At 32.6% G+C, this 22,563-nt stretch overlaps 1 protein-coding gene across 4 annotated transcripts in view; it reads right to left on the bottom strand.

Moving 5' to 3' along the window:
- Srp54 (splicing regulatory protein 54) overlaps nucleotides 1-16,569 on the bottom strand; it is an 88,226-nt gene extending 71,657 nt beyond the window's left edge. For 2 of the 4 annotated variants that reach the window (XM_067283542.1, XM_067283545.1), the window contains exons 1-2: nucleotides 16,460-16,535; nucleotides 1,407-1,617 (exon numbers count right to left, since the gene is read on the bottom strand). In XM_067283542.1, the coding sequence (XP_067139643.1) occupies nucleotides 1,407-1,424 (18 nt within the window). In that variant the 5' untranslated portion in view covers nucleotides 1,425-1,617; nucleotides 16,460-16,535. Of the gene's footprint in view, nucleotides 1-1,406; nucleotides 1,618-12,462; nucleotides 12,538-16,459 lie in introns of all 4 variants that reach the window. The other 2 variants (XM_067283543.1, XM_067283544.1) reach the window with 2 other exon arrangements.
- Between the last annotated feature and the right edge of the window lie 5,994 nt (nucleotides 16,570-22,563).

The following is a 22,563-nucleotide window of genomic DNA, read 5'->3' as shown; positions in this document are numbered from 1 at the left end:
TCACCATACGTACTAATAGTGATAAAAATATCCTTACATCACCACACATAAATAATAAGATGTAATTACTAGTGTAGAAACATTAGCTACCTGCTAGTGTTGTTCTCATTTTTTTTCATAGCACCACCTCCATGCATACGAAATATTAGCAACATCCTTTGCATTAATACAGTTGCCGGCCAGGCCAGCTTTATATATTTCTAATGCTTCCAGGTTGCAAAGGTGTTGAACCCAATCAGACATTTTTACCAATTTGGCCTTATTGAATTAAAAATGTTAGTCAGATAACCAATCCTTGGCTGGAAAAGTGTGTTGGTTGTATAATTGAGTGTTTAATGCAACCTAGCTTCTTGAAATGATCTTTTGCTATTTTGTAGTTTTACATGATAAAGGAAGACATCTTTTTGATAGGTTCAATGGGATGTTACCTTGTTTTATGTTTGACAGGCACTATCTGATAGTCTTTTCTACTTGTCTGGACTGGCACAAGGATAGGATGACCTTTTGTCCACAGGACCTAGTCTGGTTCACAGATGAATCCAAACTGATTGTGACAAACCTACTGGTATCTGTAGAGGAGAGTTAGATAAGGACTATTTTGTTGCACTGGATAAGTTGCCTAATGTATCAAGAAGAGCTGCTAGCTATTATTTAGCATGTTTGCATTAGTTTATTTAGCAGTCTTCTTAATAAGGTATCTGTATTGTTTATGAGTCAAGGTGTCTTAAATGTACTTCACTTACTTCACTCTTGTCAGGTTACTTCAGCATTTGTATGGGAGTGTTATGGGACAAACAAAAACATTCTTCTACATAAGTAATAACAGATGTTTTAAATCTAATTGGAGCAGACACATATTCAATGGGTGTATTGTCTGGTAGACTTGCTTTAGTAAGGCTGCTGGAGGTCACTTCAAGTAATTTTCACTTTTAAAACAGTAAACAGTTCTATTACTACTGTTTTGCAGTTTTTAACATTATTTTTGTATAAATCAAACTTATAAACAGAAATGGTGCAAAATTGCAGCTGATGTTATAAAAATTATAATATTGAAGGTAATTGATGACATTTTCTCCATGTAAAAATTTTACAAATATCTTACAATTCTATAAATACATCTGTGGTAGCCATCTTAAATTTTATCTTCAGTGCTTCAAAACTTTGCTGCACTAACACTACAACAGCTAACTTAAAGCAGTTAAAACATGATTTAGAAACTTCTGCTTTAAACAGCTTTACCATAAAACACACCCAATAATATGAATCTTACTTCAACATTAGAATATTGATAATGTAGTGGTGAATTAAGGTAAATCAATTTTGGCAATATAATGACAGATTATATATTGAAACTATTTATTTAATAAAATATGTCTAATATTAAAACGAAATATTTTAAAACTTACAATATAGCTGTTTTCCATGTTTCCAATTTTATGAAAAAACAACACAAAAGAAATACAAGCACATTTCCTTCTTTCTCAAAAAAATTTTATTTTCCTTTCTCAGAGAATTATTAATTGAATATGATCAATTAGTTCATAATTAGTTCATATAATTTACTGTGTATTTTTCAGAACAAAAATCAATATCCATCATTAGATCACCAGAGGTTAACTGAAAAGAACAGAATTATATATATCCAGTAACAATAATTATCATTATAAGTTAAATTAAAAGAAACATAAAATAATATTTATTAACATTACTACTAATAATAATGTTTTCTAAAGAAATTTGTAATAATTACTTAAATAGTTCAAATTAATTACTTAATTATTGATTAAAATTAATTAATTATTAAAATTAACAAGAGATGATGGAATAATTTGTTACTAAATGTTGTTGTGCTAATGATGAAAATTACTTGAAAATCTAACAAAAACTTGTTTATATTTGATTAAACTGAATTTCAGATATTAATTAATACAGATATACTTCACCAATAAAGAAACTATCAAAGAAATTAGAGGAAATGTTAAAAATAAAATTCACACCTTAAATAAACTCCAGCAACATGTTTTAATAAACAAAAATTGTGTGACCTAATTTTATAGGTCTTCCTCAGTTTTCAGTTATTGAACATAAAAAAAACTTTGAACAAAAAAGAACTAATAGAAAACTAATCTATATACTATTAAAAGTCTGAGATTGTTTATTGATTGAAATTAAATGCAGAAAAAAATACATTTTTAAGAATCCTATACCCCAAATGAGTATAGAAACAAAGTTAGATTCTAATAAAACAAGTTTCATTAAAATCAGGCAATGGATTGGCAAGTTATCAGAGTGTTTTCTGTCAATGATGTCGTTCTGTACAACTTCATTTTTTAAAGTCGTCGATTATTGTCTTATAATGATGTATAAATTGTCCAAAAGATTAATTTTGGTGCAATATTGAAATTATCTTGCATTCTCTATAACTTCCAAGTTATATATATATATATCTTACGTGTGTCTAAGTGCATTTGCATTTAAATCTTTTTCCTGTACTTATTTGATTTTCTAATTTAAATAAGAAAAGCACTTTCCTCCCCTCTAGTTACACTATTGGACTCCAGCCAACTGCACCTTTTAGGAAATGTGTATTTGAGTCAAAATATTCTTCAAATATACTTAAATATATCCAGAATAAAAAATAAAATTGATGCTTTTATTTTATTGTTTTAACATAATGTGATAAATATTGTAATTTTCTTTGAAAACAAAAATCTTTGCAAATCCACATCTTCAAAGTAATGATCAGAAATATGACACTTATTGGTGTGAGGTAGCAACAAAGAATTTATAGTTATGTTTAATTTTTTACATTATTCATTTTGTTTAAGTTATTTTGAATTTTGGGAGTTGAATTATGTTAAATCTTAACTGCTACACTTTCCAGCTAGAACGTCATTCGCATAATTTCATAATACAGTAGAGTCGTTTATCCGAATCAATCGGGGACTGGGGTTGTTCGAATAACTGATTTTTCAGATAGCCGATTATGTACGAAACAATATATTAACCTGTCCGATGTCGAAATTTTTCTCTGTTGCGTGTCGCTTCGTGTTGAATTTTCATTGATTTTAAGCCTAACAAAAATTTTTATAATAATAATCAAGGCTATTGTATCATTAAAAATTATTTCTTTGTTTTGTACAAACAAATAAAATTTTTATATTGAAAAATATAAAAATTATACTTTAGAAGTAAATCTAGTATCAAAAAAGTTCGATTCAGCATGACACAGTCCGACTGGAAAGCATTCGGATAACCGGTGTTCGGATAAACGACTCTCTACTGTAATTAAGATTTGAATACAGTCAAACCTGTTTTTATGCGCTCCTTTTATGTGCGATTTTTATTTGTGCGATTTTTTTAATGCGAATTTTTAATTTGTGCGGTATAGTTGGCGACTAGTCTCGTGCGATTCGTCATGTCTTACATTGACTTATTATAGCTAAATAAACTTATTATAGCATAAATGCACTTATTATAGTAATATTATTGCATGAATATGCGAAAAATGAAATAATTTACTTTTTAAGTCAACAAAACACCACCTGGACAAAAATATGTAAAACAGACGATAGACCAGACGATGCAGTCAAGTGCTGACATCTGTTGTCAATAAATTTTATTTCGTACGGTTTTGAGTTATTTTCTATGTGAGACTTTTTTTATGCGGTCCCTGTTGACCGCATAAAAAAATTATTTTTTTAATTGTGTCGCGAAAACTATTATTTACAGCCATTCGTGAAGTTTCGTAAGATTTTTTTTAATGCGTTTTTTTTAATGCGGTCCCTATCCCCCGCATAAAAACAGGTTTGACTGTAATTAATGAAATTGGCATCACACTAATTTAATATTTTAATCATATTTCAACACTAAATAATTATCTTTTTATATTTTTTATATAAATAAATACATGTTGATAAAGGCATAAGTTAAGAAAAACTTTATTCTTATAAGTATGTTCAGTATGCAAATTAGCAATGTTTTTAAAGAACAGTGTCACACTGATGCAAGATACTGACTTACAATTCGACAGCTACACACTGACCAGCGGAGTGAAAGTCATCAGTGCTGATTAAGGGTTTTCTTTCTCCTAGGTTCTTTCCCCTAATCAGATGAAGTGTTTTGAGATTTTGGAATAATTATAATTTTCACTAATAACCAATTTTGTTGTTATAATTACTAAATTGAAAATTATAACATTACTGCTGTAATATATTTTTTATTTTATAGTCAAACTAGAAAAAATGTACTGAATTCTCAATATTTTTTGTTTTTTTTTTTGTTAAACTCTTAAAACTACATAGTTGTTTACTGTCCACTGTTGTTATATTAGTAATTTATTCCTCATTATATAGTTAAATATTAGTTACAATTGCTGTCCCAATTTGGTAATTACATTACTAGTTAGCTACATGTTTTAATTTCAACTGCTACTTATAATTTTCCTTAGAATAATGTATTGTATTATGCAGAGCAAATATGTCTTATTATGAAGATCAAGTCAACTTTTGACAGTCAAAAAGTTTGGTTCTAGTACTTTTTTTATTATTTTGAATTGACTTTTATCAACTAGCAATATAAAAATTTCAAAAAAAATAACCAATCTGGTTTTGGCATGTTTTGCCACTCCTATGTAAGAAACATGGTACATTTCTATATTCAACAACTGACTCAATGGTGAGGAAACAATGTTTCTAAATGAACCGTTGGTTCACTTTTGAATGCTCAGGTCTTTCAGGCCATTGAACTCAACGAACCCAACACAGCATCTTCCTACAGGTAAAATTTACTTGTTTTTTGGAACTACTGCTATACTCTTGCTGTGGATGCTATAATACTGAACAGATTAATGAAAGGTCTATATGGTAAGATATGTGATTGAGCAATTATGCAAGCACTTCTTTTTTTCTACAAAGAGTGATGTCAGATCATTCAACAGAGGGATTCAATAAAGAACTCACTAGTGATAGATATATGCTTGTTATTTAAGTATCTACTGTATTTACTCGCATATAAGATGAGTTTTTATTCATTTATCACAGCTTCAAATTCCTAGGTCATCCTATACACACAAGCAAAAGATTCTTTGCATTTTTGCAAATAATTTTTGTGAACCATGTATTAGTATTTTTTACCGGATGCTTACCCTCTGTATTTAAAAACATAAGTATTTTATTTGGGTCGTTTGAATCATTCTTGTATATTGTCAGGAGTAAAGATGAATAACAATAAAAAAAGCAAAGCTTTTGAATTGAATTCCAGATTGAAATTTCAAAATCACACGGGAGTTTGATATAAGTTTTAATCCATTCCCATGTGAAAACAGATGATTATTCAAAAATCAGAATTTGGAGAAACTCATAAGTATAATCGACAGAGAATGGATTCAACTGTTAAGAATTGGCAAAAAAAAAGGTTCCCGATTGTCCAGCTTTACACGAACAAATTACATTGTCGATTTTACAAGTTTTTTCCTTAAAGCTTAAAATGCTAGTAATTTTTGCAAGACAATGTGTACATTTATGTTTATTTGGTGTTTTACTTGTGATTAAATGAATTAAAATTAGAATTGTATTAATAAACTAATATTCTTTATTTTGATCTTTAAAGTCACACCTCATCCTATATGCGAGGTCACCTTATATTCGAGTAAATACAGTGTATGTTTCTAAATTGAACACTCGCATTTTTATTTTCTTTTGAACTTGAATCAAATTATTACATAAATTAAAATGCCAGGAATTTTAATGAAATTGGGAATTTGGAAAACCATGATTGTAGTTTGAACACATTACCCAACTACAAGCATGTAAATAATGTACTTTTGGAATACAAACCAATAATGCTGCAATGGACTTTCTATTTTTTCAGGACAAATTTTAACATGCAGACAATGTAAAATGTCAGATAAAAAAAGATAATTGAAAAACTAATGCCTCAAGAATAAAATTGTTTTCATTTTGTCCTTACTTTAATCCAGGCTGATTTTTTTAAGTTATAATACTTTTAAGGTTAGTTTAAATGTAGATAACTGGTAATTTCAACTACTTTGTATTTTTATAAAAGTAACTACATAAAATTATATTGCCTTTGTATACTAGTTGTAGGGTTTGGAATCGCTAGGCGAGCGATTTCCGCCCTGTTTTATTATAACGAACTTTCATAACGGAAAAGCCGTTGGGATCGGCCGTTAGCAACGACCATTAGAAGATCCGTTGTGTTTCAAATCGACGACAGATGGACGATTGGCCGGCGGGAAATGACTGTTGGCGGCCCTGTGGAAGAATTCAAATTTGATTGGCGGACGATTCGAACATGGGACACTATTTAAGCGTAGTTTCGGCGGGAACGGGAGTTCGTATCGGGGCTGAGTTCGTATCGGGAAGATCGGATCGGATTAGGGATCGTCGTTATCGAAGTGCTAACTAACTCTCTCGTTGGACGCCGCGGAAATCTGGGGAAAGTAAACTCCAGTGGTTTAGTACGAACTTGTTCCTGACTCGGAGGTTTTGTTAATTACAAGTCTGTTTGATCGTAAGGAGTTCTTTCGACGAATTTGTACGGGAATAGTCGGTTGTCGTTGGATTAGTGTTTGTGCATATTTAATTGTGACTCTAAGCTGTATTATTTTGTACATTTATATTGTAAATATAAACTTTGTGTTTCGTCAAACCGACTGAGTGGTTATTTTGAACATTACTGGCGCAGTCGACAGGATACTTTGGATTACGTTGGATTACGTTGGATTATTCTGGATTACACTCCAAAGAATTGGAAGAACTGAGCTACGACAGAGAAGCAGACGGACGTACAGAGCATCACCAGTAATTAGACCCAGGTAAATTATTTGTTTCTCGCTAGCACACAGAGATGCCTAGATGCGCGAAATCGCGGCAGCTAGAGGCTAGAGACTGGGAGGATGACGAGCAGGGAACGGCGCGTAGGACAGGCAGGTCGAGTCGTGAACTCGAAGCACGTAGGTTACGGGCCGAGATCGCGAAAATTGAGGCAGCAAGCAAACCAAAAGCAGAGGCAGAAGCGACAAAAAGAGCGGAAATCGAGGCAGAGGTGAGAAGGGAAGAGATAGAGTTGGAACAGTTGAAGTTACGGCTGGGGATCACCGGAAAATTAGACGATACGAGGCGGCGGGAACGGCAAACACGATCCGAAGGACTTAAAGTCGAGGGGAACCGCGACTTCGGGGATAGAACTAGCTCGTCGGGAAGCGAGCCGCAGGGGGAATTGGATAGGCCAAGGGAAACTGACCGGCAGAAAAGAGGGTGTTCTGGTAGGCGGGTAGACGACGAGGCCGAACGCATGCGACCCAAGGCAGCGGACCGCGTGGTGGTGGAGGTGAAGGCATCTAAACTCTCTTGCCCACCGGGGAGCGGGAAAGCGAAGGATCGGGTCAAGGCTATGCAGGGAGAAGAAAGGCCCAGGCCTGTAGCCGGATCGAGGATGGAAACCTCTAGGGTCAGAGTAGCAAAGGTCCAGGTAGACGAGGACATTAGAGAGCCTAGTGGATTCGCGGCAAGACGAGAGGAGGCAGTTCATAATATCCAACCCGAAGTCGGGAGGTCGCTGAAGGGAACTGAGACAGTAAGCGGCAGAAATGGTCCCCCAGCTAAGGACGTTTCGGGAACGGAAGCGTCGGGTTTAAGGGAGTCATGGGTCCCTAAAGTGGTGACGGGAACGAAGGAGAAAAGCCAACTCGTTGGAGCCTTCGGTCACCGGGTTGATAAAGTAACGATCCCGATAGAATTGGGGAAGAAAGGTCCCACAGGATCGCAGGAACTAGGGCAGGTGGCGCGGACGGTAGCGTGCACGGTAAATCAGACCCCGGGCGTACCTGTAGCGGAAGAGGATCACCGAAAGGTGGTTGACCGGAACGAGCGATACGCAGGGAAAGGGAGAATGAAACCAGAACGTCTTTCGGAAACAGCGGACAGCGAGAATTAGCGACAGTGAGGAAAACGGGTCGGGCCCACGGGACACCCAAGTCCAAGATAGGTCGCTCCCCCGACCGTTAGAAGTCGCCGGGGGCGGGGAAGACGCGTCGGTCCCCAAAGACAACATAGGTCAGGATAGTGGTATCAGCAAACCATTTAAACAGGCTGAAAAACTCCCAGAAAGGAGGGAAAGGATGTTGGGGCTAGCTTACAAGACCCCGCAGGAAGAACAATTAGGCGGTCAGAAGGTGACGAGTCGCATTCACCGTGGTTCGCACCGTCGGGAAACGGCGACGGGTATCCAAGGTACGGCCAGAGTTGGCACGAGTACCTGAGCAGTGCGTCGGTTCGCATTACGACGGCTCGCATTACGACGCTCGCAGGGGCTGAGGAACTGAGTGTCGGTGGTACGATTTTGGTCAGGAAAGTGCACCGGGTCAACAAAATCGACGCGCTGGAAAGGGGAGAATGCGAGGGTGGCCGCTGGAGAAGGGTAGAGAACGGCCGAAAGCAGTCGGGCCGAGGTGACCGAGTAGAAGTCTGCCGAATACAGACTAGTACGGCCAGAATAGGATTTGGCTCGGGCACTAAGCGTCGGAAAAGTAGCGAGTGGCTCCGCCTATGCGTCAGGTGTACGATCGCGGCCGGAAACACAAACAAATCGGGGATTTTCCCCTACGTTCCCCGCTCTTAGCGTGGGACGCCCAGGCTAGTAGTTTTACAGGATATTTGTCATGGATCGGACTAGGGAAATCGCATCAAGATACGCATAAGATCATAGTAAAAATGCGCGTGGACATCGAACTGATCGTGTCGTATCGGTTCCCGCAAGCATCTCTGTGCGTAGGTGCGAGTGAACATTCCCGGTTGTACCAGGAAGTTAAGGGTCAGTCCGCACTAACGGACATTTGTAAAATTGCTGAGTGTTGTTGGATCAAACAGGCTTGAGCTAAGCGCAGTTTGATCCTTGGCCGCGGAGGTGTAGGGTTTGGAATCGCTAGGCGAGCGATTTCCGCCCTGTTTTATTATAACGAACTTTCATAACGGAAAAGCCATTGGATCAGCCGTTAGAAACGACCGTTAGAAGATCCGTTGTGTTTCAAATCGACGACAGACGGACGATTGGCCGGCGAGGAAATGACCGTTGGCGGCCGTTGTGGAAGAATTCAAATTTGATTGGCAGACGATTCGAACGTTGGAGACTATTTAAGCCAGTAGTTTCGGCGGGAACGGGAGCTCGTATCGTAAGTTCGTATCGGGATCGGCTGAGTTCGGTATCGGGAAGATCGGATCGGATTAGGATCGTTGTTATCGAAGTGCTAACTAACTCTCTCGTTGGACGTTACGGAAATCTGGGGAAAGTAAACCTCAGTGGTTGAGTACGAACTTGTTCCTGACTCGGAGGTGCTGTTAGTTACAAGTCTGTCTGTGGAGGTCGTAAGGAGTTCTTTCGACGAATTTGTACGGGAATAGTCGGTTGTCGTTGGATTAGTGTTTGTGCATATTTAATTGTGACTCTAATTTGTATTATTTTGTACATTTTACTGTAAATATAAACTTTGTGTTTCGTCAAACCGACTGAGTGGTTATTTTTGAACATTACTCTAGTTAATTATGTAGTATGCATGTTTTTTCTATATAGTTAAGTGTCCATTTCTCGTTAACATTTTAGACCTTATATCAGTGGTCAGCAACCTCAGAGAGCCTATAATGAGAGAGTGGCTATATAAGGAATGCTTTTCTATTGACAGTTTGTGATCACGTAACCATAAGCCACCAATATTCTTCCAGACAAATGGTTAGTGAGATTGAAACGAAAGCTTCATGAATAAATTTTATTGTCTCTATGTTCACTGTCTGCAAACAAATTAAAATTAACCAAAGGTTAGTGATATTAAGAATATTTGACCGACAATATACTGTTTATTTGAATTAATCTTAAGTTTTTGAGTTTTGTGCTACTTGTTATATACTGATATTTTGTAGTTAAGTTATTGTTTAGTTTAACTTCTTACTTATTTTACATTTTAATAATTCTTAGAGTATGACTATATGTGCTAGTTTTGGCTGCACAAATTGCAGAAAGAAAGGATTTTTGATGAAAGTTTTTCCGAAAGATTCTGCTCATCATAAACTTTAGGAAACAAAAGTGAAAGGAGAGAGCTGGAAAGCAATCGACAATAGCTATTTATGTGAGGTAAGTGAAGTATTAATAATCATCTAAGTATGTAAATTTTTATTTTATATTCAGATGATATATTCATTCATAAAACAGTCCAAATTGCTTAAAATTTAAATTAAAAAATCAGTATACATTAATTATAAGTATTGATGTAGTTTAATATTATAAATATGTGATATACAATATCTGATACAAAAGTCCTTAATTATGCAAATCTACTTTATTTTAATAAAAAGTATTGTAAATTACAGTAGATTTGTAATTTAGAACATAAAATATATAAAACAGAATTTGATATCGAAATGATTGGTGAATAATAAATATATTTTAATTATATGGTATTTATCATAAGTCACTTATATATTATTATTATTTATTAAACTACAATAATACTTATAATAAATTAAGTATGACATGTATTGTGCAAGAATTTTGTTGTTTTATAAATACACCTCACTACAGAATATTAAATGTATTCTACTAACATAAAATAAATAATATATTAATTAATTGCATGGAACTTATTGGAACTAACTCTCTCGTTGGACGTTACGAGCTGGAATGCTTTTCTATTGACAGTTTGTGATCACGTAACCATAAGCCACCAATATTCTTCCAGACAAATGGTTAGTGAGATTGAAACGAAAGCTTCATGAATTTTCTGTTAAATAATTATGCAATTGCAAACCGTAAGTAACACATATAAGTAAAAATTACCTTATAACAAGTAAAGTGTCTCATATTAGTAATATTTATAATGTTATAAAGTTATATCAATTTCTCAGTAATAAGTTAACTTTATAACATTATAAATATTACTAATATGAGACACTTTACTTGTTATAAGGTAATTTTTACTTATATATGTTACTTATGGTTTGCAATTGCATAATTATTTAATAACACAAATTGCATAAAATCCATTTGCATAAATAAGTAATAGCACATTTTGATTTTTATAATTTATACTGTCTTAATATCTGAAATGATACCCTTAATTTAATTTTCAGGTACATTTTCCTGATGATCAATATGGAAAAAACTAATTTGATGGAACTAGAAAATTGAAACATAATCTGTTCTTTCCATATTTTCTTATGCACAATCTAAAAAATCTTGGACTTCACCGGTAAGAAACCCACTTCCTTCAAAAACCTGTAAAATTTCAAATAATGATGCAAGTTCTGTTGAACCAGTGTAAAGTTATGAACTAGCAACAGAATTTTCAACATGATAATTCTACAATACAGTGTTCAATGACTCAGTTATGAGAAAGGTAAAGATAAAATAATTGATGAGTTAAAAAGAATAATATTGAAAAAGGATAAAATAATTTCTAAATTGATTCATTTAAAGTGTAATCTGCATAAAAAATTAGTTAAGAATAGAATACAAAAAATTTAGAGATTGCCAAAATGATAAGAAAGTTAAGACAGCTGTACAAAACACATTTAAAAAGGTTCAACTAGCCTGCATTTCTCGAAGATCAATGTGTTTTAAAAAATAATCCAATGAAACAGTATGTACAGCATTAGGATTGACATTTAGCTGTGGTTCAAAAGGTTGTGACAGCATACTCAAATGCAATTTGCCTTATCCATTTTTAAGAACCTTATGTAGATGACTGGAAACATTAAAAATTGAAAGTGGAATAGTGTACAAAGTATTTTGATTTTTTTTTAAAATAAAAGTCTATGCTTTTCTTTATCCGTCTCCATACCAATGTTTTAATTTTGAATGAAACGTCACTAACTCCAAGCACCGATTATGACACAAGTACTAATACATATGATGGAGATGTAGCATTACCAAATCATAGAGGCTTGGCTACTTATTCACTAGTCTTTATGTTAAGTGGTATATTTACAAGGTGGAAACAGACTGTTGCATACTTTACACTAGCAACTCAACAGATGGTTGTTTTAAAAAAATATATTTCTTGATATAATTAAATATAGTGAAGATGTGGGATTGATTGTCAATGCTATAACATCTGCCTGATTTATACATCCATATCAATGTGGAAAGCCTTTGGCATTGTTAGTGGAAAATTTGGTAAATGTGTATATTATATCCCACATCCTTATCATTCTTAAGAAACACCGGATCAGTAATAAACTCAATTGTATCTTTTTAAAAATATTTTTGTAATGATATAACTACATACTGTAGATATTTTATGCAATTTTGAAGTTTGCAAAATCAAATTTTTATATTTGTTCAAATCTTTATTATTTATATTTCTACACAAATAAAAATTATATAAAAGGTAACAAATTAAATAAACTATAATTTCTTTTATAATTTTAAAAATAAATGACATTAGTTTACCTGATGAATAGCTGAGAGGACACAATACTTTTGTTCTCAGAGACGTTTTGTATAATTTTGTCAGTTTTATTCAATCTATTTTTAGAACATAACACAAAACAACTTTGATTATTAACATTCAGGATATTAAAAACAAAATCAGAATTGGCTTGTTACTCAGTGTTGGATAAATGTTCATCATAAACAAATTCCAAAAATTATTAAATAGTATATTAAATAAACAAATAATAATAGTAAAAATAAATGTCATTTTTGATTTTTAGAATTGTCTTCTGTCTGAATTTCCATTTAAATAAGTGCTAGATTATTTCTGTTTCCCCGTATGTGGCTGTGGCTAATTAAGAGGTTTGGAAAAGATGTGGCTGCAGTTATTCATACGACCACTCTCTCATTATAGATTCTCTAGCTACTTATGGCACGTACAAGGATTTTTGGTGACATGGCCTAGAGAATGACAAAGTACTGAAAAAGTTTCATTAATTAATAAAATCAATTTATTAGAAATATTTATAATTTTAATATATGTAAATTAATTTGAAAACACAGTCTGTCCAAAAATGGGAACCATTTATTCACTTCTTGTGTTCCAGAATACAAACATTTGACAACCCAACCTTTTAATTTACATTTATAATATAATTTATAAGATAAATTAAATTCAGTTCTAATTATTGAAAGATGGAATGAACTTCCAGACTGATTTTCATATATGATGAAAGTCTTTTTTGCTCTTTTAGCTGTTTTTGGTACAATGTACTGCTGTGAGCAAACATTCAAAATGATGAAATAAACAAATTCTATATGGATTTACAATATAACTGAAGAAAATTCAAAAATGTGTGTAAAGTTAAAAAAATTCAACCTATGAACCAAATATTAAATTGTTAGCTTCAAAATTTGAACCTCAAGGGAGTAATGTTTAAATATTGAAATTTTTAATGATTTTTTTATTATAGTGATTTACTGTAGTGTGTATTACAGTAGAGCAGGGCTTCTTAAACTTTTTTTATTCACGACCCCATTTATGATTGTGATTTTTTTGCGACCCCCCCAAAAAATATATAAAATAAAGATATATAAATATTTTGCAATATACATATGAAATACAATGAAAATATACATATATATTGAAGATATATACAAATTTGCAAAAACAATAATGGTGTACTACCACAGTTCATTCTTGTGTTACAATGGAACAGAGACAACTGAATACACTGAAAAGCAACAACACTACACTAGTTCACACTACAATCAGTGCTGCTGAATCGTTGTCTCGCTGCACCAGAAGTGACACAAAGTGCAACTCACGAAACCTACGACACAAAGCATGCCATTTTCAAACTCTCACAAATTATTTTCAATATTTTGCATTAAAATCTCGTGACCCCAAGATTTCGCTAAGCAACCCCAAATGGGGTCGCAACCCATAGTTTAAGAAGCCCTGCAGCAGAGTATCAATTATCCGACCCCCAATCAACCGTCACATCAGTTAACTGACTGCATTCTAGTCGGCAAATTCAAATGTCCACTAGTGATGTGGCGCTACAATATTTGGCTATGTCTTGGATACTTTAATATTATTTTTGTTAAATTTTTGCGTGTTTTAGCTGGAAACACTGGCTCAACCATGAAAGGGAGGCCAGTATTTAAACCAGGCTTAATTTTCTATTTTTTCTTTATTTCTGTATTTATTTTGTGCAAAATAAAGAAATATTTTAATGATGATTATTTCAAAAAAATTTTGTTAGGCTTAACATCGATGAAAATTCAACGTGAAGTAGGTTAATAGCGATATACTAATATACTTATTACATGGAATATACTAATATACTAATAATGTATTTTTTTATATTTTTCGGTTATCCGTTTTTTCAGTTATCCGACCAACCTGTCCCAATTGAGTCAGATAATTGATTCACTACTGTATTAAAGTCAAATAGTTTTCTTAATGTAGTTTTACTAGTTTGATTTCAGTGGCACGAAGAGTGAAGTTTTCTTGAAAAAAATTTTAGTGGCACTCCAACAAACAAAAAAAAAACTGCAGAGTTTTTATGAGTGAGTTTTTCAAGCAATTTTCTTTTGTTTATTAATGGTAAAACTGTATCAGACCAAGACCAATTCATGTTATATGATACTCTTTCTCACCAAGTGATTTTTTTCCCTGGACCGCTCTCTGGCTATTTGCCACTTCAATCACCAGATTAATATAATTTTTGCAAATTGCAAATTCTGCAATAGTCAGTGGGACCTCTGCATTTAAAACCAAATCATCTCCACTAAAACAAATAAGTCATAAAAAAATTAATTGTTACTGATCAGTGGCATATATATCAATGCATTAAAAACAATAGTTCTTGCAAATACAAATAATTGTAATATGATCTTCAGACATCACAATTTTACTAAAGCAAGTGTCCAGCAAAGGATGGATGGATACAAATTTACAATTTCTTACTTAGCAAAATGCATCATATTAATTCTTATCTATGATAGTAAGGTCTATCCTTAAAAATAATGACACAAACCTACAGTATATTACAATATTCCCATATACACTAACAAAACAATTCCTGCAAATAGATCTAAACCTGAATGACTGTCAGGAAAGTTTTCTTTTATTATTATTCAAACATTACATGTGCAAATTCCCACAATATAAAGTAGAATCAAAAGAAAATATAAATTTTGTAATATTTTATGATATTCTATATATTTAATCTATCAGCAGCAGGCAGTTAAAGTAATTCCCAATGTGATAATGCAACTTGGTTAATGTTTTCAATTAGCTAAGGTAAGTAAATTTTTTGATAATTAGGAACCAACGAGCATTCCAGATCTCGGACCATCAAATGGCATAATTATTGATTTAATTATTATTGATTTATTTCTTACTAAACACAACTGAGAAAAATTGAGATTTTTTTAATGTGAAAATAAGTATTTTGAATTGTTGATTGTTCATTTTAGATAGAAAAAAGTTGCCCATCCCTGGCTTACACAGTTAAACCAATTCATATAAACAATTAATTTTTATTCTTATAAACCAGAATAATACTTCGACTTAAACATACTTTTAACGCGTCAATCGTTTTCCTTTTTACGATCAAAGGAAGCATAGCACACTTCACAAGTGCCACTCGACGACATCTTCATCAGAAGAAACAACAATAATTAAAATAAAGCGGGAAAGTATGAAATGCTATAACTAGGTAATATCACCATAAAGGCTGGCCCACAAATTTTTAAACAGATGTAAACCCACCACATTCAAACTACACAGTTCTAATATGGCATCACAAAATATATAAATCTTAGTTTACGGCATTTCAAATGGCAACAACGAAACATATATGTCGGACACAATCTTCATTCACGCGTCGATAAGGACTATTTAAGACCAATTTGGTATCTTTTATAATAATATTCCGTAAGCAAAAGCCCAACTTTCTAACCAGATACAAACGATAGAATCTGGACGAATTCTTTGGGAAATTTTACCCAAAACTCAAATCATACCAAGCGGCTACCACATTCAATTTTAGTCATTTGACACTTTCGGTATATTTTTATATTGGTAATAAAGTAGGATTTTCAATCTCGGATGGAATTCTTAATATTAATCCGAATACAATGAAATATTTTAAAAGAATTCTTGAATAACTTGAAAACACCGTTGAATATGTCATAAATGCATATTGATAGACTTTCATAACACTGATCTGAAATCAAATATTTACAAATTCTCTCAATTGTAAATCGTTAAAGACTATTTTGTATAGACTTTAATAGTAAAAATCTCTCCTTTTTTTCGTATGTTCGGCGATTTTCAATTGGCTAATACTATCAAAGATTCATTCAATGAGATTACTCCATATTTTCCATTTACATATCTCCTTTTATAAACTAAATTAACAATAATCCAATTTTTATGTTAAAATATATCTCGCTTATTAAAGAAAAATTCGATATTATTTTTAATTTAAAAAATACTTACCAGCATTTTTAAGAAAGGTTGTCTTTTAAAACTCAATTAAACACAATTTTGATACCGCTTCCCTTACTTAACTTTTGTACGCATTGCCCTCTGGTGAGTAAATTCGAGTTATCAATTTATCGGTTTTAATCATCCGCGCTTTGGGGGGGGAATCTGGCAACGGCTCTTGTTTGACTTTCCTGGCATCTGGACTAGAATTAAGGAGACCGGGAAGTCCGATAATTTTCAATTTTACTACAATATAAAATTTAAATAATAACGAAAGCATAAAAGGAGTGATTTTCTTGAATTATTATAAAAACGTATATTTAAAAAATATTTAAGAATTAAAAAAAAAAAACAGTAAAAGACTTTAGCTCAAAGATAAAATTGTGTTTGGGACAACTGTCGTGAGATTTTATTTGAAAATAGTTTTTATAATAGTTAATAATATAAAAAGGCATAAGGCTTAATTTTGAAAAACAATTTTAAAAAATGTTGCAAATGCCAACGATCCTACTCCAAATACGAAAATCCCCTCTATTTTTCCTCCCTTTCGCTCTTCAATCACCAAAGTTCAATGGCATCAATGCTCATATAGAAATAATCCTGTTGTTTCGAAATTTTTGGTTCGTCCAGTCTTAGAATATAGACTAATGTAAATACACCCCGAATTTCACACGAATTCCCCCCTTTTTTATATTTTTGGGTTCCTGAAGTGTCAAAACGTCGAGAAATGCAAAAATTCCGTGAGTCAAAATTTGAACGATCGTCGTACTTTCCCTATTATATTCTATGACAGTCGGGAAAGTAAAATTTTTAATGGAGTATTTAAAATTCATATTTATTTATAAATTATTACGAATGAAGGGCATTTCGTGTTAATTGTTGCAATATTGTCTTTATTATATTTACAATAATCGTGGTACGCTAATGATGACTACCTTCTCTGATAGAAGTCTTCAGTTACGTTCGAGCACGGGTACCTAAATTGATAAATATAATTAAAATGTCCTATGTTTTCAATAAAAAGCATAAAGCTTTACGCTCTATTTACACGAAGCGTGAGCGCCCGACATCTATCGTGCTGAATTGTCACTCGCGACTAAAACGCTTCGTGTGAACGATATCTGGCGACACACACCTGTATATGCGCGATGAATTTTTACCCTTGAAATTGCGAGACGGACTAATAGGCTTAGAGCATTACTTGACGTGTACGATATGGCGTATGCATTTTAAAATTTCGGACATTTCGGGAGGGGGGTCCGTTCGGATATGTCGGGCCCCATCCTTCACCACCCGGCCGCCCCATTGTGGACGGGTGGTGAGCCCATAATGGGTAAGTATAATTTTTAAAATTAAACGTGTATTTTAGTGTAAATAGAATTTGTTTAAAAATTCAGAGAACTTTAATGGGTGTAAAAAGTGTAGCCTAAACAAAATCGATTAGCCAGTTTCGGATTTACAAATTAAACAACTGCCTGTAATATTGCAGGGTTTTTTTACATTTCTAAATTGTAATTTGAAACACCGGTTAAAATAAATGATTATTAAAACCTTTAAAAATAACATCTAAAAAATCCAGCAAGAGTTGCTTAACTTTCCCGGCAACATTTAAAACTGTATGTGACGTCATCCTTTATGATATTTTATTTAAAAATTCTTCTTATATTTTTAATTATTATGAATTGGCAAAAAGCTTAATTTTGAGAGTAGAGATAGGTTCTATAAAAAAAATTGTAAATGCTAATAACGAGGAAAATCGTCATTAAATTCGATCCTACTCGAGATATGACACACGAACCTTCTTTATCTCCCCACCCCCTCGACCTTTAGCCACCAAAATTTAATAGCATCGATCCTCCTAATGCACAGACCTCCGGCAAAATTTCAGAAATTTTCGACAAAAACACGTCAGTTATTAAGCCTCATAGAGGGTGAACAAAATCGCGCCCCACAACACACTAATATCCATACATACAGAAAAAACCTCGAATTTGTGTTCTTTTTTTCATTTCTCGACGTTTCAAGGTTCCTTAGTCCAAAAATGTAAAAATTTGGGTGGGGGGTCATTTTTGACCCATCGCCGTACTTTTCCTCTATTATATATAACGGTCGGAAAAGTAAAAATTTTTAAAAACGAGCTGAGAGAGATTAATGATTTTCGGAAGTGTCATAAAAATAATCTTTAATTTTTTAAAATAAATTTTAAAAAAAATAAATTAAATTATATATCAAGTTTCAAAATTTAAATCCGGGAGATATTTAATTAAGTGCAGTGACGTATACGAGCAAAGGGGGTTTAAACAAGGGCTTAAACACTCCTCTCTGACACAAAAATAAATAAATTTGTTTGTTTGAACTTCAAAACGTTGTCTATAAAGATTTTTGATGGCAAATATGGTTTATTGAATCATCGGCAATACAATCGTCGTGCACTTGATAATAAAAGGTACAGTATTTAGTCTATAAATTATTCAAATATTTTTAATTTTTGCTATTTCTGAATTGATGTTAGTTGTAGCAGTTGTTTAATGCTATCTTAGATATATTTGTGTATGTACAATTCTGTAATTTAATAAATATAAGTCTTTCTTGTCATGTTAGATTTAATTAGTTTCTAATGTTGATATTCTTTGTTATAGGCCTAATAGTAAAGTCTATTAAATACGATATAAAAGTGATCTAAAAATTATTAATAACGTTTTAATCCCATAAGATTTTAAAAACTGAAATTAAACATTTATAGAGGAGACTGGGGTATTTCGGAACACCGGGGAAATTCCCGAAAATCGTATTTTTAAACGCATGACATGTACCACTAGCTACACAAATGATACCTTAACCTTTAGCACCAATTTCGGCACCATTAGCCAATTGATGCAGAAATTAATGCTAAAGGTTCAAGCTTTTAGTCAATTTTCCAATGTGATAACTTCAGTTTTACTCGTTTGCTTCACGACTTGTAATCCTTAAACTCTTGCGTTGTGGCATGAGATAAAACCGAGTAATGAGGAACTGAAATGGCAATTTCCACAATTATCTATGCTGTAGCCTAAAATCTCCGCCTTATCCAAGTTCTAAGCTTAAATGTTTGTTACTCCGGTCTTCCCAATATGAAGAAATCAATACTCAGCATTTTGTGCGTTTGAGTCCAAAAAGATTTATTTTATCGCCTTACGATGTCTTTCCTATATTTTAGTAACGGACAGCTTTTATCATAATTTTGAAACCATTTTGATTCAATGGCGTAGCGTCATTTTTCGTCTTGGTGAAGATATAGAGCAGGGATGGCGAACTTTTTTGAGTCCGCGTGCCATATTGTAAGCATACTTAGCTTTAAAGATTTTAATGCGTGCCAATGTCTTAGACTTCGAATAATGATATTTAAAGAAATTAAACGAATACGCCTTAATTCGAATAAATGTAAAAATTCTGATTGAAAAAAAAAGATGATCAGGTGATAAACAGAAAGGATGATTGAAAAAGACAGAAATCATATGATACATTAAGTGCCAGATGATTTCTCTTACGTGCCACTTTGGTACGCGTGCCATAGGTTCGCTATCCCTGATATAGAGAATCAAAAAATAGGAACAGGAGAATTCCCATCCGTAAATCAGGGAGAAGCTAAAATAGATCTGGATGCTTGAACCATGGGGGAAAAAATTAATTATAAATGTTTGGTAAACTTGTTTTCTAAAGGAAAAGATGTTGAATAAAATGAACGAAGTATAATAACTTACGACTACTTTCTTAGTGAAGCTATATCCAGAAAGTACTGTATTTCAATAGAGTTACATCACTGCTTTGGTTAGTGTATTTCACCGTCGAAAAATATTACTCTTTTCATATTTTACAATTTTTGTTGCAAGAATCTCGCTAGATGCAGGCGATGAAGAGAACCGATTAGTACTAATGTCTTGGCAAGAAAAATAATAATTTTTCATAGAGTATGGAATATTTGAATAGGTATTTTGGTATGTTATACACAAACACACACACGCACATGTGTGTGAACACATATAACACATAACGAATATGTGTTATACGTGTTCACAAATATTTGAGTCAAAGCTCTCATATTTCACACATATTTAGATAGGATTCTCTTTCAACAGTTTTCTTGAGTACTATATATGCTTTTAGCTTCTTTTTTATTTCATCCTTTAATAAACATTTTTAATAAAAATAATATTAATTTCAGTGCCGTAGCTCCGAGGTCTACGAGGTGGCTAAGCCCCATAAAAATATAATGGTCCCCAGCTTAGTCAGCAGTGTCCACATACAGTACACTAGTATATAATATATGCTTTTGCCTTCATTACGTAAACTTCGGCAAGTGTTATTTTTTAACACGTGACTGTAGCAAACGGTGATGTTGGAAAGGTGAAAAATACTGGTCATTTGTCACAACTTGTCGTGACGAATTTACCTATTAATTTTTTATCGTGCAATCCAACCTTTGTTTCTTGTATCATCAGATAATATAACGTATTAAATTAATAATAACCATCCATATCAAGCTTGAAAAAAAGGGAAAATTAAAATGATTAAGTTTAAAGTGTTCGTGTCCTGCTAACACTGGGCCTATTTGTAGACCTAAACAATTTTTCCAGCTTGCTTCTCTAGCCCCAATAATTTATTCCCGGCTACGGAATTGGTTAATTCTTCATCTTATATATTTATATACTCTCGCATATAAATTTTGTTAATTTTTAACTTTCCCACAGTTCAATTTCTGTATTTATTAAAGTTATATGTACCGGTACAAGTCTGGGGGGAATCCCTGTGCAAGTATTAATTTACTCTCTTTACGATGCTTGCAATTTTAGAAAGCTTGATAATGTTATGCTTAGAAAATATTTATTCCTATTATTATGACAAAATCGAGTTCCTTTGTATCTATACATTTATTTCTGACATTTTTAGTTCACATTTGAAAACACATCAAGAAATACTATGGTCATTGTTAATGCCATTTTGTACTTTGGTATAATAATTAAAACCTGCTAATTAAAAGGTAAAATTTATTTTGTATTTTATAATTATATAAATAAACTTGTATTAATTGTAATTGTAAATAATAGCTAAATAATACAAATAATCGTTTGTGGTTAACTTTTCTTCGTTTATCCCTATAAAAGCAACACAGCATACTTTTTTTAAAAAAATTTTGCGTGTGTCGAACGAGGAAAAAAACAAAATATTATTTTATAAAGTCTGTATGCGTGACAATACATAAGTTATTATACACAAATATATACGCGTGACAATCAATAGGTAAGTTATAACAAGTACATATTTGTAGCCTATATATATATTGGATTACTGGAACACATTTTTATTTTAGAATAAAAATATTTAATTCAATACGAATAAATTGTGACGTAACATTTACGTTAATTAATTTCATGAATTGTTTTGGAACTTGAATTATTAAAATTGACTGGTTTTGGTCTATAAACACGAAGTCGAAATATAAAAATGCTAGAGGTCTAAATTATAACAAATTATAGACCTATAAATTTCCTGTCTGTCTTTCCTTAATCTCGAGAACGGAGTTAGTAAATGAAATCAGAGACCAGATATGAAAATCTTAGAGGTAGGAAGCCCCAATTAACTATATATGAACTTCCGATGCAGACCGGAAGCCACGTTATTTCAATTCAAATATTTCCCCCGAAAGAAGTTACACAGATAACCGGCACGACTCTGTTGTTGTCAGGAAAAGTATGATTTACAGGGGCAAGACACTGCTAATTTGAAGATGGAGAGCATATATGTTAAATTAAATTAATTAAAAATTGCAGCCGGACAGTGTGACGATGTCACAATAAAAAAATAATTGTTTTATATTTCTATTTTTTAAATATATATAACTTCTTAGCTATAGATTTTATTACGTATAGCTGTTGCGCTTTTTGCTTAAAAAACAAAAAATAAAAATAGGTGATTAAATTATCACCTGTATATTTATAAAATTCAAAAATATTTTATTAATAAATTGCAATAAATTTTAAATTTTTTCAAATAAATTTTCGAATTTTTTATTTATTATTATTATTTTTTTAAGAATAAATGGAAAAACGTCACACGATTCGATTCGTGCCATTGTAACG

This window comes from Centruroides vittatus, unplaced genomic scaffold (assembly GCF_030686945.1).
Source record: "Centruroides vittatus isolate TY-2023 unplaced genomic scaffold, ASM3068694v2 contig_990, whole genome shotgun sequence".
NCBI lineage: Eukaryota > Metazoa > Arthropoda > Arachnida > Scorpiones > Buthidae > Centruroides > Centruroides vittatus.
Note: the sequence above shows the minus strand (reverse complement) of the source record. Positions and strands in the feature narration are given on the sequence as shown.